General features: G+C 35.4%; 1 protein-coding gene across 5 annotated transcripts in view; it reads right to left on the bottom strand.

Moving 5' to 3' along the window:
- The window catches only part of TTC29 (tetratricopeptide repeat domain 29), a 235,842-nt gene that overhangs the window by 71,268 nt on the left and 138,763 nt on the right, over nt 1-25,811 (bottom strand). For all 5 annotated transcript variants that reach the window (XM_082727578.1, XM_082727579.1, XM_082727581.1 and 2 more), the window contains 2 exons: nt 15,718-15,841; nt 6,493-6,721 (listed from right to left, as the gene is read on the bottom strand). In XM_082727578.1, coding sequence (XP_082583704.1) covers nt 6,493-6,721; nt 15,718-15,841 — 353 coding nt within the window. The remainder of the gene's footprint in view (nt 1-6,492; nt 6,722-15,717; nt 15,842-25,811) is intronic.

Raw genomic sequence — 25,811 nt, 5'->3', positions numbered from 1 at the left:
AAAGTCACAAGCAGACTCACAACCTACAAACACACAATTTATAAACTGTCCTACAGAGAAATGGCTCTCCTAGTTCTCCCCCCGGAGCTCCCACTGAGACTATCCAGGGGCCGTCACGGAGAATCCTGAAGCTTGCAGAGTTAGGGCAGGGTAAACGAAGCTGTACTAACAAACAACTCTGCAGATCTCCGTGGTTCACCACAATAAAAGATTATTATTCTGTGTTCGCACGAAGTCTGCAGCAGGTCTGAATGGCATTCCAGGACAAATGTTCCACATGTAGAGACTGACTGCATCAGTCTCGTTGCCCTGTAATTTTTAATAATGCTTCCACTATGATCACTGCAGCAGGGAGAGAATCCGCTGGAGGATCTCACGCAGGCTCTCCTATGCTTCCACCCAGAAGTAACTTTTGACCATTGGCCGGGACTAGTCACAGAGACTTGCCTAGCTGCCAGGAGATGAAAAATGCAGTCTTCCGTGTGCCCAGAAGAGTAAAGAACCAGATACTGTTAAGCCCTTGTAATTACCACCCCCTTGAGCAACAGTTGCTGAACTCTCTGAAAATTATACGCAGTAATTGTAGGTTTTTCTGAAGAGAGGAGGGAGATCTTAGCTTTCACTAGATTCTTTAAGGGGAATAGTGATCTGTCATCTAAAAATTCTAATAAGCTTTTTAAAAAATGTAGAGATTTATATTGAAGAAAGGAAAGTTCTGAAATTCAGGAATAGCTTAGAGAAGTCGAATTTAGGGCAAGTTGCCAGACTTTAGAAGACTGGTTCATGTGTTGGCCTCATTGTCCACAATTATTTTGCCCCACACTGCCTGATGATTTGTTATATCCTGTATTACAGATGCCGTAAATTCTGGCAAAAGGGAATCTTCCAAGGTTTAAAAAATCCTAATTGCTCTGAATAGGTTCAAGCACTTTCAGTCATTAATATTAAGGGTGTGAATCAGCTTAATCAGACTGATTTCTTCCTAACAGTGTTCATAATCTTTCTCAAGGATCACTGATCTGCGCTGTTTGCTGTCCAATCTCTGCAAACACTTGTTTTATATGTTATGTTTGTTTGTTTTAGTTGTTTAACACAGGAGGGTAAATCTTTTCCTTGTGACTTCATCTTGGACAGAAATAGAGTCCCACTTGTTTCTTTGCACCATGAATATTTTAATCCAGATTTTAATTAAAGTCTAATCTTTTTAAATGTTTAACATGACTTCTGCTAAATATAAAGTATTATTGTAAAAAAGTGCAACCCAAGGAAATGATTCTTGAACTAGAATTCTAGAAAACTAGATTATAGGTCCATTTTGTCTTTCAGATTTTTATATAACTGCATGTCTGTGGACCTGAGGACATTTGGAAAAAAAAAAAAAAGTAGACCAAGTTATTTCTTCAGTACCAAACAGCTCAATAATTTCATGATTCCATAAAACTCAAAAAAGTTCAAGAAGATTTTAACTCATGTTCAGAAGACAGAAAGGGGCTACAAGAGTGGTTCCAGATTGAGGAAGGCAGAGACAGATATAAACAGAAATGTATGAAGAAAGAGTGTAATGAGCCCCAGGAACAGTGGGGAAAAGGTAGGCATTGAGGAAATGCTGAGGAGAGGTATGACACAGGGTTGAACACAGGAGGACGGATGAAAGTCTGCAGATGGAACAGTGCACTCGGGTCAGCAACTTCAACAATGCCAACCAGGGACAGGTCAAACTGCATATGACAGCAGAGAGTTAGAAACTCCTTTATTATACGTTCTAGCAAAAAGATCAAATATTTGAACCTGGAATTTTTATAGCTGTTTGATATACTAAAATAGTAATAATAATAATAACTGTAATAAAATTCCCTTTTGTGGAAACCCACAGAAACAAGTATTTATGGGGGAAAAACAACAAATAAAATGCTCACGAAAATCTAGATTGAACTACAAAATACCATATTTATTTAGAAGATGCTCCTACTGAGGAACTCGTATCAGTCCCAGAGAATCTTATTAATGATCTGTTTTGAACTTTAGATAGAGAGACTTGAATTGAAATCTTTGCCCAAACTCACAAAGCTAATTAGGGCTCAATATGGTATTAGAACCTAGGTCACCGGACTCTTACATAACACTCTCCCCTCAATTATCTAAAATACCAGTAGGGTGAGCTTTGATTCAGTCAGATTTTTCACCAGAATCTTCTTTTTATGTGTCATGTTTTTGAACACATTAAAAAGAGACAGAGGTTTGCTCTGTGACAATAAGATGCTATAAAACCCGCTTGCAGACTTTTTGGCTAATTCCAGAACTTTTTCCTCATTGTTAGGGTTATTTAATTGAAGCAGCTGAACAAAGTATAATAGAACATGAGGCTCACTCGTGAATGTGGCTTTTCCACATTCATTAAAAGGGCTGAGTTCATGAATAAAAAATACCAGCAAAGAACAAGGTGGGAAAACATGGCTCAACATCGAACCAAGGACTTGACATTAAACCCACATAAACCAAGGGTTGAGAGACAAATTCATGGTCTTGACTGTTCTTTTAAGAATATGAAATGATTCATAAAATGAGAGTGGTATTTTTGGTACTCAAGGAAACCTCTGCATGTCATTTTGTAGAAAAGTGTCTTTACTGACTAGCCGGTGTATTCATCTATTTCCATACTCAGAATTTGCATCCTATTTCTCTGATATAATTAACATTTGGCTACAATAAGAATGTGCATTAAACCCATATTACTGATATTATCAATGAAGTGGTTAACCACGTTGGCAATGAAATGGCTGTATTTACCTTTCTAAGTTAACAGTTCTCTTATGTTGCACAAGAAAAGCTTTTCTTTCTCTGTCACTGTTCCACATCTGGGTCTATAATCTCCACAAGGCAAGATGAATTAGCTATCCATTAAAAAAAAATAAATTCGTGATTGGAGGCATAATCATTCTAGTAGGGAAAATAAACTATGTTCTGGAGAAATCAGCAGAAATTCATAGGCCCTTAATCCTTCCAGAGCCAACCAGTTTCTGTTGCTTCAGGCTTGAATAATTTTATTGAACTGCAATAAATTTGAATTCCCTCTAAATTCCTAAATTTGGGAAGAGAATCTGCTCTTATTTTACTATTGGAAAGAAAAGGAGGAAGGTGAAATCGTTACAACCATATCTGAGAGTATTAGAATGGTATGAAGGTTCCTATATTTGCTGTGTTCCCTCTGAAAGGTACAAAGAGGAGAGACGATTGCTGGTGAATCACTGTTCCATTTTATCTAGAGACCTGAGTGCTCTCACTGCTCTATTCCCTTAGGGGGTCATGTTCCTCTGCTTAAAAGAATATTGCCTGCTCTGTGAGCTAATGATTTGTTTGGAGGATGTAAGTCTCAGAGGTGGAGATAACTGCATAGCTTTTATAATGTATCTTTCAAATCTTTGATCTGCTTTTTTCTGAATACATGGGACCCCTCAATGGCAAGATTAAAGATGTCTCTTCAGAGAAGAAAGACAAAATTTGAAAACCTAAAAGCTGCTCAGATTTCCAAATAATATTTCCGTATTTCTTCATTTTGCCAACATCACACTTGTTGTCTTGCATTCATGTGATAACCACATGGTAATCAAAACACGGTATTGGATCATAGTGGTTTTGTAGTTGTTGTTTTTCCAAGGAGATATGGAACTATGAATCCTGTTTTAAAAAGTGGTTAGCGCGAACTTGTGCATAGCTAGGACATACATACTCATTTTGAATTCTATTTAATTTGGGAAATATATACTTGGTACCTAGTAGATGTTAGGCATTGTGATTTCCTTTGGAGGAAACACCAAAGATCAGAATCTGTTTTCAAGACACTCATACTCTCACTGGGCAGATAAGGCAATTACAGAAATGGTCATGACAGAACGTAGAATAGGACAAGTGAAAAGTGCTTGGAGAGAAATGAATGACATTCAATGTGGGAACAGAGAGAAGAGACAACAGTCAAGTAAGATGGGGATCAGGGAGGATTTCAACATCTCAGAAGGACCATGGAAAACATTTCCCTGGATGGGGCTGGAGTTGGAAGTAAGGTGGTATTAATGTACGTTACGTGTGTCTGGGGCATGAGGGGGTAGCCAGGGAAAGGGAGGTGGTCAAAAAACATTATGAAACTTGTACAGAATTTGTAGGCAGTAGGGATCCAGTGAAGTTTTTGAAGCAGAGAAAAAATAGAATAGTAAGTGTTGTAGTTTAAGAAACACCTTTGAAGCATTTAAAAAGCACATTTTAGTGTATTTTGAACTAAAATATGTCCATGTAAACATATAAGCGAGTATGTCTGATAATGTCCTACAGGTTTTATTTCCAAATAGAACAGCTACCACTAAAAAAAATGCCAGTAGTAGAAGACTTAACTTCTCATTTACATTTGAATCTGGAGGAGTAGTCTTCATTTTTATAATAACATAGCTCATCCACACATAGATTTCTAATCTTGGTCAAATGAATCAGGAAGGGGGTGTACTTTTATAGCGTTTCAGAGAATTTAATCTTCTTCACCATAGGCATAGCTGAGTTTTTACTCTCTGAAGAATATTTTTTATTAACATATAATGTATTATTTGTTTCAGGGGTACAGGTCTGCGATTCATCAGTCTAACACAATTCACAGCACTCACCATAGCACATACCCTCCCCAAGGCCCACCACCCAGCCACCCTATCCCTACCCCTCCAATAACCCTCGGTTTGTTTCTGAACAATGTTTTGAAATGCATTGTTTTGTTTTACTCCTAAGCCCTTTGAAACACAAAACACCCTCACCAAAAATGAGAATAAAGTGTTAAAAAAAAAGAAAAAAGAAAGAAAGAAATAGCTTTATAGAGTGAAGAAAAAACAAGGGAGATTTTTGAAAAAGCCCCAAACAGGATTGCAGCAAATAGAAGAACTAGACTCTCTAGTTTTGAGTTTGTTTGTTTTTAAAGATTTTCTTTATTTATTTGACAGACAGATTACAAGTAGGCGGAGAGGCACGCAGAGAGAGAGAGAGAGAGTGAGAGAGAGAGAGAGGAGGAAGCAGGTTCCCTGCCAAGCAGAGAGCCAGATGCGGGACTCGATCATAGGACCCTGAGATCATGACCTGAGCTGAAGGCAAAGGCTTTAACCCACTGAGCCACCCAGGCGCCCCTTGAGTTTGTTTGTGGTTTTTTTTTTCATGATTATTAGGGTGATGGTTAGAGCTTATCCAAGTAAATCAGAAAAAGGGGAGTAGCCCAACTTATTCTCTACCAAATCTTTTATCAGAAGAAGTAATCTAAGAGATAGATAGATCATATTTCCTCTGCTTTCTCTCCTGGGCAAACAAGATGAGGGAGTAAAGGGAAGATAACTCAAAACTACAGTGCAAGCTCTCAAGTATATAACACAACATCCTGAAGTGAACAAAATATTATCTAAAAGTGGTTAGTTAATAGTTACCTGTAGATATTTGTTGGGTACTCAAGCACATTGAAATTCAACAAGCCATCTGTTTTTGAAGACTTTATCCTGTACATATATTTGGAATGAGACCTTTACTTATTTCATAACTAGAGGACAGACAGTGGTAAGTGGTATTCTACTAATGCTACACTACTAATTCTACTAATATAAAAGAAGCAATAAGATTCCTTTGTGCACAATCTACTGTTATTTACTATTTATTCTATGGAGAAAATAAAAACCAAAGAGCTTATTGTTTCCTCTAAATGACCTAACAGGGGGTGGGAAGGGTTCCAAGCAGGAGATGGTTCTTTACATACCAGAATTGTGCCTATGATTCCATTTGTGCTATCCCAAACATCCCTAAAATATTTTGCTTGAGAAAGTTTGATTTACCAACAATTATGCAACACACATGATAGGCAGTACTGTTAAAAATTTAAAAAATCGGATTCTGAAGTTCTTAACTGAGGACTGGAGCCAGTCAAGTTGACGCATGAAAGTGACATTCACATCACTTCTAGTTATTCGTTTTTAATTGACTGCTCTAATTATCACAAGAAAAAGTATGTGTGAAAAGAAATGGAGTTAAGAGAAATTAATATTGCATTTTTCTAAATTAATATTCTAACTTGAATTGATCAAATATAGGAAAATTTACTACCATCAGCAAAGTAAGAGTATAATATTAATTGCATTTGATACTGATAAGCATCTGTGAACTAACATCTGTGACTTGTTCTTGTCAACAAGGTACAACACTGAACTTTAAAAAAAAACACATTCTCACATTCTGATCAGTGCATGTTGTTGAATATTTAACTTAAAAAAAGAACATGAGGTTGGTGATTTGTCAAGTTTAACTAATCATTACCACATTTTATGCTTTCCTTATCATCAAAGATACAATATAGCATGAAGGCACATCCAATATTTATGTAGTAAGGCATAAATAAAGTTAAAATTACCAATAAAATAAATATCACCGATGGAGCCATTAAGAATGACACAAAAACTAAACTATTTTCAAAAACTGAAGTCTTACCATTAGTCGGATCACATACAATGCTGCCTCGATTCTCCTTCCATGACAGCAGGTAGCCAAGGCTGGTGAGATCTTCAGACTCGATATAACTGTTAACCCTCTGCATGATCTGATGAGCTTTTGCTATTCCATAATGCACTTTCGTTTCATCCATTTGACTCAAGTTTGTAAGCTCTGCTGTTGTGTTGAAAGCTTGCTGAAAGTATTGTGAAGCTTTCTTGTAGTATCCCTAAAAATGTAAGAGAAATAATTTCTTTCTTAGTTTTTTATTCTATCTTTCCACATATCTGCTCACCTTGGTATGTACCAGACTATCTTTCAACAGTTACAGCATTCATCTTTTAGAAGAAAGAGATGGCAGGCAGGGACTCTATGAGAACAAGGTTCTTTTAAAAAGTTGTGATTACTAACCATACAATACTAAGCTAGGATACTAAAAGAGCTTTATTTATCAAGTTGAACTATATGAAATGTAAGTTTTTTTGGATTAAAAATGATCAAATGTTAGCATTTTCAGATCGTAAAACCTGGTACATGGTAGCAAAAAGTCTGGGTCTTTTTAGAGTGGTCCAATTCACATTAATTTGGATGTATTTTTCCTACTTGTAGCACTGGATTTACCTAATAAAACATTTTTAACCAGTTGTTTTTAGTCACAGCAAGAGATCATTTTCAGCCAATCTGTTTCAGATTTACGGCGCCACTGAAAATTGATGTATTTATCTGCTGATTTGGTTACTGCTCTTGTTTTCCCCATGTGCTTATGTCATTCTTGACTAAGAACATCGGAGGTAATCAAGATTCCTGAAAAATAATGATCCTGATGGCACTAGCACAACTCATTTAAATGTTCATCTCTTTAAGTTTTTTGCAACATCTCATTGAAAAAATTCAAGCCAGTTTTCTGTTTTTTAGATTTTGTGGGCTTTTTTTGATTATACTCTCCTACCCTCCTATAAGCTATTGTCCACGATAGTTTTCAAAGTGTCAGGGCCAGTGCTAAGTACTTCCTCTATTATGTCACTAACTTTCATAAGTCATCCTGTGAGAAAATACTATTCTTATTCTACAAATAATGAAATTGAGCCTCAGGAAAGAGGCTCCCTTCTGCCAACCTCCAAATTTCCTAAAGATCCTCATGAAAACATTTTCTTCAATGGAGGATATCATTTTGAGGATTGAGCCTACACTTTTAAGATGCTAGGGAGTGACGTTTCCTTTCTTCACTGACTTGTAAATCTCCTTTCCTCTCCCCTCCTACTCCCTCCTCTCCCCTCCCCCTCTCCTTCCTTCCCCTCTTGCTCTTGCACACAAAAACACACATGCACACACTTTTGAGAAGAGAGAGAATATTATGAGAGAATATTTTATTATAAGTATTCAAATTATTTTCTCACAACATTTTATGAAGGAGGTGGTAATACAAACACCATTGAAACACCCTATACCATATCCCAGTACAGGCAAAATGCATACTCAACCCTATACAACTCTGTGTAGTCATGGTGTTCAGACAGCAAACTGATTGGATACAAAAGTTGCTGGAGGATGAGGAGGGGAGAAATAGGGCTCCTGTGACAGTTATGTTACATACATAAGCAGTTTAATACTACGTTATAGACCCTCAGGATGGTTTAGTGAACTCTTTACTCAAATGGTTCATTCCAATTAAACTTACTAATTTAAACACAAACAATTGCTCTATATTTTATCCATAATAATTTTTGTTTGTTGAGATGACAATTCTTTCTTTTATTTCAAAATGTAAAGCATAGAACTTATATGAGGACATGGTTACTTAATTAGAAAAAATAAAATGTATCAAAGACATTTTTATGGTAAGTATATTATATAATTGAGGAACAATGCAAATATTGAAGATGGAAATAAAACTAGTTAATATTTTGGATTGTTCTGCTAAACATCAAAGATATAGGACAAAATAAATGAACATATGTGATTAGACCTCACATTTCTATTTTTAAAAACAGAGAAGTATAAATAATTATTTCTATATAATCAGAATATATTTCTATATAATTAGAACTATTGTTCGAATTATATTTCTGAGCTTATATTTTATTATTATATTATTCTATATATATTCTATATAATATATTATTATATTATTCTGAGCTTATTATATTCTTAAACTATTTTTTGTCTTAGATGAAAGTCTTAATTAGGAAATTAGGGGCCATAAATAAATGGACATACATTTAAATTTCAAGAATTACTTTATATATTATTATGTTAAAATGAGCTCACTCATTTATCAGGCAACTACTATGTATGAAGCTCCATGACAAGCAGTGGGGATTTAGCAGTTAACAGAATTTACTATGCCTAAATTTTATATTAGATCCTCTCTAAGAAGTGTTTTTTCCCCCTTAAATAGGAGCATTATAATTATTCATAACTATTTAATTATAATTACATATAATTATTCTTCCTGCAAATTGAGCTTAGTATTAAATTGTTAAACACAGAGACAACTACCATAAAACTGGAATCAACCTAAATTTCTCTAGTTTAAAACACTATTAAAGAAATACATTAATTCTTCTAAGATGCAAGGATTTTTATACATACCATTTTGGAATGAGATTTCATTACTGTGTATTGTATTTTTAGATTTTTAATTCTTAAAGAGCTTAATATCTAAATTTAATCTCTTCTCCAAAGGTTCTTTCCAATGTTCTACAGTTCGATTCTGCTATCAGTTAATCCCTGACCTATTATAAAATTCAGAAGATTCTAATAATTAATCTTGGTAATCTTAAATATGAATTTGAGAATATATAAGTAATTGAGAATATATAAGTGAATTAATCACTTCAGGATTGCCTCTTACTGGAAAAGAGAACTTTGCTTAGTGTTATAAATATCACTGGTAAGAATTTAAGGGACAATTACAGGACAGGATCTTGATGACATCGTAGACCTTAAAACAAAGCTTGCATTATTACACTATAATATAGAATTTTCATGCATTTTTCTGATTCTTACCAGATACTTCTCAGTGACTGTCACTCTATTCAATGAGCAAGCTCAAAAATAAAAGTACATTTCCTAGTACTAAGAAAAAGCCATTTTTTACACATTGCTTTTACTATTTTAGTCTGGAATTATTACTTTTTTATTTGTGTGTGTATTTTTTCTTTTAAGATTTTATTTATTTCTTTGAGAGAGAGAATTGAGAATGAGCAGGGGAAAGGGACAGAGGGAGACGGAGAAAGAGACTCATTGCTGAGTGGGAGCCTGACAAGGAGTCTGTATCTACTTTTTTTTCCCTAAAGCATTTTCATTTCGCTACTTTATATTAATTCTATATTTTCATCAAGAGATCACATCAGGAAGGTGGAATGGGTGGCCCATCTTCTATGATTATATAGTAAAAGGTAAACTAATTAGAATAAATGATCTCTTAAAGATGTGCTAATGTTAATTATAACAACACTATAATAACTAGAGAAAACAGTTAATCCTAATATTTTTTTCCAAATACAGTCTTATAGTTGTGATCTTATAATAACATTATTTCTTAGAAGTGATTATAAGGAATACAATTAGAATACATTGCATGAATAATATTAAGCAACAAAAGAGATGATGAGGAAGACTGACCAGTACCAGGAGTATTAAGATTTGCTTTTAAAGATTCAGTACAAGTTTTCAGAATCATTGTACAAAAATGAAATAGAAGTTTTGAATTCCTAAAGTGAGAGATTCTTACTCTCCTGAGGTAGAAAACTGGTTACAAATTTATTGATTCAAAATAAAAAAAATATGATTGATTCACATATTTAAGCTCACCACCTCTGTGCCAACTTCTCATTTAGGATCTGGAACAAAATAATAACCAAGGTAGATATGGGCCCTATTCTCATTAAGCTATTCTAGCCAAATTAAACAACACTAAGAAGATATCATAAACAAGAAAACTAGGAGATGAGTGCTATGCGAAGTATTAATGTAATGTTAAAGAGTACCCAGTGGCTACTTTTTTTCTTCTTCATATAATTTTTATTTTGGCATGTAGCTTTCAGGACTTCAATGAACAGAAACAGGGAATATGGAGATTTCAGATATTTTGGTTAAGTGAAGAAGAGGTTTTATTTTTTCAACAAAACAGATACTTCTTTGATTGAATTTTTTGGCTTTTCTCTCAAATGCCTATAAAGCCCCACAGAATATAGTGGATTAGATTTCATCATTTTAGATTAGAAAATGTGTTTGAGCACTCAAATTACAGAAATGGTAGCTGTGATTAAACAGTTTTCCTTATGAATAACAATAATGCCATCTTATATTACAAAATATAACCACCTTTCCAAAGCACCTTCATATGCTTTTTAAAACTGAGGTCTAATTGACATTATGTGACAATTATATTGTCATATATAATATATAATGTATTGATGATATATGACATTATATTAGTTTTGGGTATAGAACATTATGATTAATGTTTGTATATATTACTAAAAGATTACCACAGTAAGTTTAGTTAACATCACCTCACATAGTTATGAATTTTTTTGTGATGAGAACTTTTAAGAGCTACTCTTGGCAAATTTCAAACATACAATACAGTATTATTAACTGTAATTACCATGCTGTACATTACATTCCCAAGACTTGCTTTTTTTAGAACTGGAAGTTTGTACCTTTGAACTACCTTCCCCCATGTGGTACTTTTAGTCAGTTGCCAAGGGAAGGCCTCTCTGAAGGTGTGGCATCTAACTGAGATATGATGACAATAATTCAGGGATATGAAGCTCAGATTGGAAAGCATTCCATATAGGGTATTCCAGCTAGGGCAAATGTCCTAAGGCAGCAACAAGCTCCACATATTTGAGGAACTTCAAAAGTCCATTTGGCTGTGGTGGTGTCGATAAGAAGAGTGGGAAGAAATAAAGTCAGAGATGGGGTGAGTTGGTGTACATCTCACTTAGACTATTTCAGGTTCCCAGAAGAATGGGAAGTAATGGAAATGCATTAAGTACAGAAATAACACAATTTGATTTACATTTAAAAGAACTACTTGGGCCTCTGTGTGGAGACTGGATTATATGGGTAAGAAATGGGGAATGGGCTTGAACTTCCTGCAGTAGGGCAGGTGAGAAAACAGTGTCACAAACTGATGGGATGATCGTGGCAGATACAGAGAAGGAGGCGCATCTTTGATATGGTTTGGTGGCATAAAGGTCAGGGTTTACTTCTGGATTAGATATGGAGCAGGAAGGAGAAAAGAATCAAAGAATACCCAGATTTTTGGTTTGAGCAGCTGGGCTAATGGATTATGACGTCATTTATTCAGATGGAGAAGATTGGGAGGAAGGAATCCTGTTAAATTTAAGATGTCTAAAGCTAGATTTACAAGCATGGAGTCCCAAGGAGAGATCAGAGCTGGAGATACAAATTTGGAAGTCTTCAGCATATCTAAGGCCATGGGCCTAGATGAGGTCAGAAAGGGGGAGCTCATAGATTGAGAGGTTTGCCTAGAAAATACCTGGGTCATAGTCTATCATAGTTGAACATGAAGTTAATAGGGGAATAGGATTTAAGGGAAAATGATGAATCCATTTCTAACAGGTTATATTTGAAGTCTAAGTGAAGATTTGGGCAGGCGGAGGGATAGGAGTCTGAAGTTGCAGGGAGTGAGCTTGAGTGTGCTAAGAGGCTAAGTGCTTTTGTATACCCAACATATGCCAGGCATTCGACTAGGCACCACATACATATTTATAAACTCCTAATCCTTATATAGTTTTTCACGGTATCTTGTTATTGATGCTTGAAACATGAAGAAACTGAGGATCAAAGAATTCATGTGCCCAAGGTCACAGTTAATAAGTAGCTGAGTGCAGATTCAAGGGGAAAGGGGCAAAAATTAGTGAGGCTCCTCTTTGTCCTGCAAGTTTCCTTCATGAAAAAGCATAATAGATAGGATGTGATGCAAACAGCTTATAAGATTGTTAAGGTGTATAACTTGAATAAAGGGATCTAATATCATTAGGACATATCCATAAACAGCTGAAATAAGAGACATGAAATAATTCCTTGTCAGTATTTTCCTAGGAAATGACTTTGTAGAACTAGAAGGAAATTCAGGATGTCATCAAAGCTATCTCCCTGTTTCAAAAGAATAAGAAGGAAAAATAACTACATTAGATTCTAATAAACTCACTTTGTCATATGTTTTCAAATTATACTCTTGGGAATGATTTAACAATTCAGTCAGCCTGAGAAGTAATCGGTGGACTTTTGACTTGAGGAAGTACTCACAAAGAATCACAGTAATGCACAAAAACGGAATGCAACATTAGCATTTTTAATAACAAATTGAGTTTTGTTTTGAAGTCTGTAATGTCATAAAATTGTTATAGTATTGTATACTTAAGGGGCACCTGGGTGGTTCAGTCAATTAAGCATCTGACTCTTGACTTTGGCTCAGGTCATGATCTCAGGATCGTTAGACTAAGCCCTGCATCAAGCTTTTTACTGGGCGTGGAGCCTGCTTGAGATTCTCTCTCTCTTTTTCCTTCTGCCCCTTTCCCTGTCATACTCTCTCTCAAAGAAAAACCAAAAACAAACCAAAACCAAAACCCAAAACCAAAACAGAAAACAAAACAAAGCAAAACTATTAAAAATCACTACCCTATTTATCTGTGACCATTTATTACATTAAAATATAAAGAGTCACTAAGATTTATGAATGAATTTGTATATTTGAAGGCAAGTATATTTGAAGATAGCATGAATACCTGAAATTCTCCAAATTTTATATTAGAATTGGGACATACTAGTAAAAAATTAACTTTTGGTAATTGTCATAGCCTTTGGATAGTATTCATATCTCCAGCCTTTAAAATATTAGATTCTTCTTTAAGACTTAAGAGCCAAAGAATAAAATACAGACTGATGGGATACAAACTCTTAAAAAATGCAAATATAAGGATTATCCTTTTTTTTTTCCCTTATGCTTTCTGTAACTAGGAGAATATAGGCTGATACTTAATGTTTGTGGTATACTAACACACGAGTTCTGGGCATTGTTTGGTGGAGGGTAAGGCAATTTGTGTTTTTGGCACTTCTGTTTTGAAGAACAATCCTTTTTAAAAGTAAGAATATGAATTACCTAGGAATGCCAATTCTGCTACTACAGGATAAGCTCCTCCTTAGACTGCCAGTCTCACAAGACCACGAGCCTTGTCTGTGTTTCAGCATGGCATCCCAAAAAGGAAAACAAGCGCATAAACAAGATCCAGGAGTCACCGGAGTAGAGTTGTAACATAGAGATGGGGCGGCAGAAGGGGCTCACCGTGGAGAGAGGGACCTGGGGTGACAGGTGCGGGAGGCACAAAGAAAGAGGGGAAACAAAGTGGGCAGGAACATAGGGAGAGGAACACCGAGATCAGAAAGACCAGAAAGACAGGGGAGGAGAGAAGGAGGAGAGTGACAGTCAAGAGCGAAAGGGGGTTTAATGATCCTGGGTAATAGCTGAGAGGAAGCACATGAGCCAGAGAAAGTGAGAGAGGAGGTGTAATAAGAAATCAGATACCCTGTTTAAAAGCATGTTTCCCAGACCTGTAACCCTGGGGATAAAAATACATGTTTATAAAAAAATAAAAAATTAAAAAAATATATTTAAAAAAAAAAAGCACGTTTTCCATAGCAGGAACTATGATAGTTTCATTCATTCGGATTAATTTAAAACAGTTTCCTTTGGGGGGGGGAAAAAAAAAAGAAGCCTATGCTGAGTGAAATAAGTCAGGCAGAGAGAGTCTGTTATCATATGGGTTCACTTACTTGTGGAGCATAAGGAATAACACAGAGGACACTGGGAGGAGAGGGGAAGTGAGTTGGGGGAAATTGGAGGGGGATACGAACCATGAGAGACTGTGGACTCTGAGAAACAAACTGAGGTGTTTGGAGGGTAGGGGTGTGGGGGTGTGGTTAGCCTGGTGATGGGTATTATGGAAGGCACGTATTGCATGGAGCACTGGGCGTGGTGCCTAAACGATGAATTCTGGAACACTGAAAAAAATAAAATAAAAATTTTAAAAAGACTAAATAATTCTGAAATCATCAAAAAGTCAATTATCTGCCAAATAAAAGACTGTAGTGATTAAGAGCATGGGTTTGAATACCACTGCCACCTAGAAATGTGGAGGCCTGGGATAGATTACTTAAACCCTCTGAGCCTCAGGGAAAAGGGGGATTGTATGATACCCCATAAAGGTGTGCCAAATAATAACGGCTTATCTAGCTGGGACTTGCTTCTCTGGAACTGCTCTACATTCATTAACTCAATACTCACTACAACCTTATAAGGGGAGAAAATTGAGGCACCTAGAAGGTAAGTTGTCCAGGCTACAGATCTTATTACAAGATCTTATTACAAGTGAAAGAAGTAGGCTTTTAACCTACTAAACCTGAGTCTAGTCTCAGAATTAGTACCTTTAATCAATACGTATACAACGTCTCATTAAAGACTAAGATAAGGTATAGAAACATTCATTCTTAAAGAATGAAACTGCCCTCAAAAATGATAGATCCTACCATTATCAAAACAGCAATTATAACTAGAGAAAAAAAGCCTCTTTTATACTGTTTGTTAAAGAACCATCTGGGTGATAAGAGCTAAACTCAGGAAAAATCAATCAAAAGGTCAATGTGTTATGACCAATTCATTTCACTAGTAATGGTCTCTTGAATAAGAGATGCTTTTATTTTAGACCTTCTCTTCTTTCTCTTTTCTTTTACATAACCAGTCTGATGTTAGAATTCCATATTTCCTTCAGAATTACTCTTGGGATTGTCCTTTCTTCTCCTGAAGAACCTAGCAGGCCCATCACTGCTGAATTAATAAAATGAGAATTTGAAGCAAGGGGGATGAATGTTAGTGTCAGCAGATAAGAGCCAACCATTATAATGATAGTCTTTGAATTGAAATGTTTTAATCGCTCTTCAAATCCAAAACCACTTAGAATCTTCACTGGCTGTGAAGACATGAATTAATTTTAGCAGCTTGTGGTGACTGTGCCCAAGATGGCATTCAGGTCCTGGTAAAAGGGGAAGTAACTACCCTGTGCATTAACCAAACCCGGCGGTCCTGGGGTCATTCTGCATAACATATCATGGGAAGGTGAGAGTCAGATGGGAATAGAATGTTAAAACTCTGAGAATTTCTCCCTACAAGAATGAAACGCATATACTCACTTTTTCATTGTAGATATCCCCAAGCATTGTACTTGCTTTCACAACATCTAGTCTTTGGAAATTGTTTCCTGCAATTTTCACAACTTTTTTCAAGTATTTAATTGCTTCTATCATCTCTCCTTGGCTGGAAAAAATAAAATGAGAAATTATTGGAGTATCATCTCATTTAATGTCACCATAAAGAGGAGAGATTTTGTGTCTTTGCTTTAGAAAGTGCAAAATGGTTCAGGATAATGAAATGTGAAAGGAAAATTTTAAAAAACAGGTGGCTTTTCTTTGTTGGAGCATACATTGAGTTAAACTTAAACCTTCAGACCCTCTTGTATGGCTGGTGGGATTGTAAAATGGTGCACATGCTTTGGAAAACAACTTGTCAGATCCTCAAAATTTCTGATATACAGTTACCATATGACCCAGCAATTCCACTCCTATATATATATATATCTCCAAGAGAAATAAAAATATTATGTCCATACAAAACTTGCACACAAATGTTCACAGCAACAGTATTTATAGCAGCCAAAAAGTGGAAACAAATCCAATGTTGATCAAATGAAAGAATGAGCACAGTGTGGTCTATCCACACAATGGAACATTATTCTGCTAAAACAGAATGACGTTTAGTGATACATGCCACAATATGGAAAAACCTTCAAAACATGTTAAATGAAAGAAGCCAGTCACAAAAAAACACATATGTTATGATTCCATTCACATAAAGTGTCCATAATATGCAGATCCATAGAAACAGAAAGTATAGTGGTTACCAAAGGCTGGAGAGAACAGTGAATGAAGAACAGCTGCTAAGAAGTATTGGGTTTCTTTTTGGAGTGACAAATATGATTCGACTTAAATTGTGGTGATGGTGGTACAACTCTGAATATAACTAAAAACTACTGAATTGTAGACTTCAAAATGGTGAATATATGGTATATGAATTCTATCTCAATGAAGCTGTCATTTTTAAAACCTCTGAAAAGGCTTTTCCACACTTTGCAAATGAAGACAGTCTTTTGTGAGGAGGCACAAATACGATGATGATTGTTCTAGAGCTACCGTATGACCCTGCACTTGCACTACTGGGTATTTACCCCAAAGATACAGATGCAGTGAAAAGAAGGGCCATCAGTATCCCAATATTCATAGAGGCAAGGAGAGCATCATTTTAAAGATTTCAATAAATTATATTCATTTGAATTCATTTGAATTCTGCTGTCATTTTATAAATCTGAGTCCCAAATACTCATCAGTTTTTCATGATCTGAATGCCACTTCAAGTATATACAAATCTTAGTTTTTATAAAACTAATTTATAAATAATACCGTGACTGATTTTGTACAGGAGGCTGAAACCAAAGTCCAGCTCAAGGGATATCTGGCTGCTGATTCAGGGACATGCTATAAACAAAATTCAGTACACCTGCTGACTCTCTGGATTTTATTTTTTTCCCCAATTCCTAACAGAATGGTGAATGTAAGATTATATGAAATTCTATTGTTAAATCATACCAGAACCACTGAAAATTTGTATTAATGTGACAAACTGTGATAAAGGAGAAACTCTTATTTCTCCATGTCTCTGAACCCCTAGAATTTCCCTTTGTTTTCAGAGGCCAGCAGTTCCCAGTGAATACCTATGCCATGACTCAGTAATTCCCAGGGTGAAATTCTGAAATGCAGAGGTCTTTTTGCAATTGAGCTGCTCCTCACATGGGCATTTCTCACTTTAAACTGCAAGGACTTACTCAGAGGAGCTCCGGATATAGGGTAACAAATGTGGCATATACAGAAGCTTTGCTACAAACCTTTCCCATGTTTTAATATTTCTGAAATCAGGATGACTTACAACAGGTAGGCATCTTATAATCATTGTCAGGTGGGGAACAGTCAGGTCATAGTTTTTGCTGTAGAAATGGATTAGGTTTATAGTCCTGGACATGAAGCAACAGTTGCAATGCCTTGATACTTCTGTTAACAACTATTTAAAGATAATTTCAGCAAGGGATAGGAGGACTGGTTGTTTTCTAAAAACCTTTCTGAAATCTTCTGGAAGTTAAGAAAATCCAACTTCAAAATGGGTAAGCTGAATGTCCATGACTTGGAAAAAAATACTGGAGATGATACTGGAGCACTATTTTAAGAAAGACTGTAGTACCAATGTTCTTGGTAACAACACAAAAAAAGTTTGGGGAAAAAATACTGATAATTCTGATTTAAAAGTGATTCAGAAGAATTGGACTTGGAATGCAAATATGTTTGAGGTGTATAATCGGTTTGTATTTTTTTATGTGAATGCTTAAGAGTAATGAAAATATGTGTGTAAATGAGCCTAAAATAGCTCTTTTATTAAGTAGAAAAACAAAATTCTAAGCAATAAAAGTTATTATGTTATAGTTTAGTTAGAATTTTGGGGAGGTAGTATGTAAGGTACATTGTCCAGTAGAAATACTCTTAGATTCAGTGAAATCTAAAAATAAAGTTACTTTTTCAGTATAGTGGACTTCTTCAGTATAATAGGTAGTTCATAAGCTAGTAAATTTTTGATTAAAATCTTCTGGGAAGTTTAAAATTCACATTGAATTTATATATACAGGATATGTAACTAGAACATTATGAGCACAAACAACTCTAAAACTGGTCTAATTACTTAATAGTTATAGTAAATCTCTACCTGTATTTATCCATTTTATTTAGTTTTATGCAAAAACAAAAACATCTAAATTTTTGTCCTTGTGTTTATGTCATATGTATATAATCATAAAGCAATCATATATTCAACAGCATTGTTTATATAGTGGGCATCAAAATATCAACATTTCTTTTTTTTTTTTTTTTTTTAAAGAGGAGATGCTTTTTTTTTTTTTTTTAAAGATTTTATTTATTTATTTGACAGACAGAGATCGTAAGTAGGCAGAGAGGCAGGCAGAGAGAGAGAGGAGGAAGCAGGCTCCCTGCTGAGCAGAGAGCCCGATGCGGGGCTCCATCCCAGGACCCTGGGATCATGACCTGAGCCGAAGGCAGCGGCTTAACCACTGAAAATATCAACATTTCTAACCTTAAAAATTTACTTGCAAAATGGCATTCTTTTACTTGGCTGCAGTGAAAATGGCACAATTTAATATTCACCTAAAATTTCTGAGCAAATAGAACTCAATAGAATAATTTTTTTGCCAAATGTCTATAATAGGTGACTGATGAACTGTATTATTATCACATGCAATAAACAGTTGAGAAAGCACTTCTCGAAAAAGTAATATAAATAGTAATATTTGATTTTCAGTAGCAAGAATTTATTTTTATTTAAATTCAGTTAGCCAACATATAGTGCATCATTAGTTTCAGATGTAGAGTTCAATAATGCATCAGTTGCATATAACACCCGGTGATCATCATCACTTCATTGCCCTCCTTAATGCCCATTGCCCAATTATCCATTCCCCTACCCACCCCCACTCCAGTAATTCTCCATTTGTTTCCTATAGTTAAGAATCTCTAGTGGTTTTTCTCCTTCTCTCATGACTCCCCTATGATCCTCTGGGCTGTTTCTTATATTCCACATATGAATGAAACCATATGATAGTTGTCTTTCTCTGACTAACTTATTTCACCCAGCATAATACCCTCCAGTTCCATCCACATCAATGTAAATGGTAAGTAGTCATCCTTTCTGGTGGCTGTAGTAATATATATATACTACACCTTCCTCATCCATTCATCTGAGGATGGAATCTTGGCTTTTCCCACTATTTGGCTATTGTGGACTTTGCTGCTATAAACACTGGGGTGCAGGTGTCCCTTCAGATCAATACATTTGTACCTTTGGGATAAATACCTAGTAGTGCAATTACTGGGTCCTAGGGTAACTCTACTGAGTCCGAGGGTAACTTCTTGAAGAACTTCCATACTGTTTTCCAGAGTGGCTATACCAGCTTGCATTCCCACCAACATTGGTAAGAGGGTTTCCCTTTCTCAGTGGTAAGAGTTTAAGACCTTTTTTTACATCAAAAACGGTCAGTATATGGAATAAATGTATGCAAAAATATTTTAATAAGTATAGAATATTCATAAAATAATCCCACGAATGGGCTGAGTATGTCAGAATCACTAGTGGGTAAATTAAAAATTATTTGGCTGTTGTACAAAATTAACTAGCGTTACTAGGAAATTATGTGTACAACCAAGGTGAAGGTTTATCTAAGATTAGAACTTATATTCAACTTGGAAATAAGGTCCACCTGTCTTGTTATTTCTATTCTTAATTATTCTTGGGTATCATTGTCATGCAATATTATATTAGTTTTGGGCTTACAGTGTGATGATTCAATACTTGTCTCCACTGTGAAATAATCACCACCATAAGTCTAGTCACCATCTGTCTCCATAAGAAAGATACAATTTTTTTTTTCTTTTGATGAACACCTTCGAGATCCATTCTCCCTCAGCAGCCTTCAAGTATGCTCAACACCTCAATTGGAGTTGCTCTGTTGCACATCACATCCCCATGATCTATTCACTTCACAACTGGAAGTCTGTACCACCCGACCCTGTTCATCCCTTACACTCAACCCCTAACACCCCTTCTCCCTGGCAACTGCCAATCTGTTCATATACATGAGTTTCATTTTGTTTTGTTTGTACAGTTTTTTTCAGATTTTGTGTAAAAGTGTCTGCTTAAGTATTTATCTTTCTCTGCCAGACTTATTTCACTTAGCTTAATACTGTTAAAGTTCACCATGTTGTCCCAAATGGCAAAGTTTTATTCTTTTTTTATGGCTGAGTACAGTTCCATTGTGTGTGTGTGTGTGTGTGTGTGTGTGTACACTCACATACACACACTATATCTTGCTCATTCTTCCTATTGATGGAAACAGGTTATTTCCATATCTTGGCTACTATAAACAATGCTGCAGTAAACACAGGGTGCACATACCTTTTCATGTTAGTGTTTACATTTTCTTCAGATAAATATCTAGAAGTGGAATTGCTGGATTATATAGTTCTACTTTCAATTTTTTGAGGAAACTCCATACTGTTTTCCACAGTGGCTACACCAATTTATATTCCCACTATCAGTGCATGAGAGTTCCCCTCTCCATGCCCTTACCAACATTTGTTTCTTGTCTTTATGATAACAGCCATTTGAGTAGGTGAGAGGTGATACCTCATTCAAGTTTTGATTTTCATTTCTCTGATGATTAGTGATATTGAGCATGGCCTATTGGCCATGTATATGTCTTCTTTGGAAAAATGACTGTTCAGATCCTCTGCCCACTTTTTAATTAGATTGTTTGGTTTGCTTATTTATTTATTGCTATTGCATTATGTGTGTTGTTTATTTTGGATATTAACTCCTTATCAGATATATGATGTGTAAATATTCTATTTCAGTAGGTTGCCTGTATGTTTTGTGGATAATTTATTTTGCTGTACAGAAGAAACTTTATTTTGATGTAGTCTCCCTTAATTATTTCTGCTTTTATGCCTTTGTTTTTGGAATTAGATCCAGAAAAAAAAAAATCACCAAGACATATATCAAAGAGCTTAGGGCCTACCTTCTCAGAGTTTTATGATTTCAGGTTTTACATTTGTCTATAATCCATTTTGAGTTAGTTTTTTCTGCATGGTGTAAAATAGTAGTATAGCTTCATTCTTTCGCATGTAGCTGTCCAGTTCACCTAACCATTTATTAAACAAGCTATCCCTTTCCCATTGTATATTCTTGGCTCTTTTTTTGTACATAAATTGACCATATATATATGTGGGTTTATTTCTGGACTCTCTATTCTGTTCCATTGATCTATGTGTCTATTTCTATGCCAATACTGTACTGTTTTTGTGTGTTTATTTTTGTTTTAAAGATTTTATTTATTTATTTGACACAGAAAGAGAAGTAGGCATAACATAGAGGGAGAGGGAAAAGCAGGTTCCCTGCTGAGCTGAGAGCCCGATGCAGGGCTTGATCCCAGGACCCTAGGATCATGACCTGAGCCAAAGGCAGACACCCAACCAACTGAGCCACTAAGACTCCCTATTTTTGTTTATTTTTTAAAAGATTTTACTTATTTGAGACAAACAGAGAGTGAGAGAGTGAGCACAAGCAGCGGGGAGGGAATGAGCAGGGAGTCTGGTGTGGGGCTTGATCCCAGGACCCTGAGATCATGACCTGAGCCAAGGCAGATGCCCAACCAACTGAGCCACCCAAGGACCCCCATACTATTTTGATTATTATATATTGATTGATTGAAAGATTTTATTTATTTATTTGAGAGAAACAGAGATAGTGGCAGAGATAATGAGAGAAAGAGAGCACAGTGGAAAGAGAGGGAGAAGCAGGCTCCCCAATGAGCAGGAAGCTTGATGCAGGGCTCTATAAAGGGCTCAATCCCAGGACCATGGGATCATGACCTGAGCTGAAGGCAGAAATTTAACCAACTGAACCACCCCAGGTCCACTGATTATTACAGATTTATAATACAATTTGAAATTAGGGAACATGATGACTCCAGCTTTGTTTTTCTTTCTCAAGATTGCTTTGACTATTCAAGGTCTTTTGTGGTTCCATATACATTTTACGATTGTTCTAGTTCTGTGGGAAAATCTCATTCAGATTTTGATAGGGATTGCAGTAAACATGTAGACTGCATTGGGAAGTATGGACATTTTAACAATATTAATTCTTCCAATCCATGAACACAGAGTTATCTTTCCATTGATTTGTGTTTATTTCATTAATGTCTTATATTTTTCAGTGTACAAGCCTTTCTACCTCCTTGGTTAAATCTAATCCTAGATATTTTATTCTTTTTGATGCCATTATAGATGGGATTTTTTTCCTTTTTTCTTTTAAAAAGTTTTTATTTTATTTTATTTTTTTTTTTTGAGAGAGAGAACAAGTGAGTGGGGGAAGAGCAGAAGGAGAGAATCTTTCAAGCAGACTCCCTGCTGAGCACAGGACCCAATGTGGGGCTTGATCCCATGATCCATGAGCTCATGACCTGAGCTGAAACCAAGAGTCAGATGCTTTTTCAACTGAGCTACCCAGATGCCCTGGAACTGTTTTCTTAATTATTGTTTCTAATAGATTGTTGTTAGTATATAGGAATGCAACAATTTTTCTTCTGTTAATTTGTATGCTAAAACTTTACTGAATTCATTTATTATTTCTAATAGTTTTTTGGTGGAGTCTTTAGGATTTTCTGTATATTAAGTCATGTTGTCCACAAATAGTGAGTGTTTTACCTCTTTTTTCCAGGTTGGATAGCTTCATTTCTTTTTCTTGCCCAGTTGCTGTGGCTAGGACTGCCAATACTATGTTAAATAAAAGTGGTGAGAATGGGAATCCTTGTCTTGTTCCTGATTTTAGAGAAAAAGTTTTCAGCTTTTCACTATTGAATATATTAGCTGTGGCCTTGTCATATATGGTCTTTACTAAGTTTGACATTCATTCCCTCTCTATCCTTACTTAAGAGTTTTTTTTTTTTTATCATAAATGGATGTTGAATTTTGTCAAATGATTTTTTTTCTGCATCTATTGAGATGATTATATGATTTTTATCCTACATTTTGTTAATATGGTGTATCATGTTGATTTTTTTGATTTCCCCTTTAATTTCTCCTGTCCTTGACCCACTGGCTGTTCAGTAGCATGTTGTTAAATCTCTCTATATTTGTGATCTTTCTGTTTTTTTTTTTTTCCTTTGTAATTCATTTCTGGTTCATACCATTGTAGTTAGAAAAGGGGTTTTATTTGATTTCAATGTTCTTAAATTTATTGAGACTTGTTTTGTGCTGTAACATATGATCTGTTGTGAAGAATATTCCCTGTGCATTTGAGAGGAATGTCTATTCTGCTGCTTTTTATGGAATGTTCTGTGTATATCTATTATGTGCAACTTGTCTAATGTGTCACTTAAGAATGATGTTTCCTTATTGATTTTCTAACTGAGTGATCTATTTTTTGATGTAAGTGGGTAATAAAATCCTCTATTTTTGTTGCAATGATCTCAATTTCTTCCCTTAAATCTTTTAATATTTGCTTTAGATGTATAGGTGCTCCTATATTAGGTGCATAAATATTTACAAATGTCATATCTTCCTGTGGGATTGATCCCTTCATCATTATGTAATTCCCTTCTTTGTATTTATTACAGTGTTTGTTTTAAAGCTTATTTTGTCAAATGTAAGTTTAGTCATCCCAGCTTTATTTTGGTTTCCAATCGTATGAAACATTTTTTTTTTATCCCTTCACTTTCAGTCTAAGTGTATCCTTACCTCTAAAGTAAGTCTCTTATAAGCAGCATATAGATGGGTCTTTATTTTTTTTTTTTAAGATTTTATTTATTTATTTGACAGAGAGAAATTACAAGTAAGCAGAGAGGCAGGCAGAGAGAGGAGGAAGCAGGCTACCTGCTGAGCAGAGAGCCCGATGCGGGACTCGATCCCAGGACCCTGAGATCATGACCTGAGCCGAAGGCAGCGGCTTAACCCACTGAGCCACCCAGGCGCCCTTTGTTATTCATTTAGCAACACTGTGACTTTTGATTGGAGAATTTAGTTCATTTACAACTAAAGTAATTATTGACAGGTATGTGCTTATTGCAAATTTTAAAATTGTTTTCTGGCTGCTTTGTAGTTCCTCAGTATTCCTCTTCTTCTTTTGCTCTCTTCCCTGGTGGTTTGATGACTTTCTTTAGTGTTATGCTTAGATTCCTTTCTTATTATCTTTTGTGTATCTACTGTAGGTTTATGCTTTGTGGTTACCATGAGGGCCACATATAACAGCTTATGTAAATAACACTTTATTTTATTTTATTTATTTATCTATTTATTTATTTTTAAAGATTTTATTTATTTGACAGAGATCACAAGTAGGGAGAGAGGCAGGCAGAGAGAGAGGAGGAAGCAGGCTCCCTGCCGAGCAGAGAGCCCGACGCAGGGCTCGATCCCAGGACCCTGGGATCATGACCTGAGTCGAAAGCAGAGGCTTTAACCCACTGAGCCACCCAGGTGCCCCAACACTTTATTTTAAAAGTTAATAGCAACTTAAGTTAGAACACATTCTAAAACTCTATGGCCTCCCACTCACCTCTTAGTTTTTGATGTCATATTTTACATCTTTTTATTTTTTATATTCCTTAACCAATAGTTATTTTTACTAGTTTTGTCTTTTAACCTTCATAAGAGTTTTATCAGTGACTAACCTGTTACCTTTACTATATATTTACCTTTACCAATGAGATTTATACTTTAATATATTTGCTTGTTATTAATTCATGCTTTTTTCCTTTTAGCTTAAAGTAGTTACTTTAACATTTCTTTTAAAGTCGGTTTGTGTTGATGAACTTCTCTAGTTTTTACTTGTTGGGAAACCTTTGTATCTCTCTTTCAATTCAAAATGATAACCTTGCTGGGTCGAATATTTTTGGCTGCAAATTTTTTCCTTTCAGCTTTGAATATATTATTAGCCTTCTTCTCACCTGCAAAGATTCTGTTGAAAAATCTACTGATAGTCTTTGGGGTTTTCCTTGTATGTAACAACTTGCTTTTCTTGTCGTCCTTTTAAAATTCTCCCTTTATCTTTAACTTTTGATATTTTAATTGTAATGTATTTTGGTGTGGATCTTTTTGGGTTCATCTTACTTGAATCTATCTGGGATTCCTGGATATTGGATGTCTGCTTTTCCCCCATGCTAGGTAAGTTTTCAGAGATTTATTTCTTCAAATGAGTTTTCTCCCCCTTTCTCTCTCTCTCTGGTCTCTTCTGGGACCCTTACATTATAAATATTATTCTGTTTGTTGTTGTCTCTAAGGTCTTCTGAGCTATCTTCCCTTTTTAAAATTCTTCTTTCTTTTTGCCACTCTATTTGGGTGAGTCCCACTGCCCTGTCTTTTAGATCACTGATCCTTTCTTCTGCTTCACCTAGTTTGCTGTTGAATCACTTTAGTATATTTTTCCCTTCAGTTATTGTATTCAGCTCTGTGACTTCTGGGCTTTCTTACATTTTCTATCTCTTTGGTAAAGTTCTCACTATGTTCATCCATTCTTCTCCCAAGTTGTTGAGCACCTTAATTACATTACTTTTGTTTGTTTATCA

This window comes from Mustela nivalis (assembly GCF_964662115.1).
Source record: "Mustela nivalis genome assembly, chromosome: 4".
NCBI lineage: Eukaryota > Metazoa > Chordata > Mammalia > Carnivora > Mustelidae > Mustela > Mustela nivalis.
Note: the sequence above shows the minus strand (reverse complement) of the source record. Positions and strands in the feature narration are given on the sequence as shown.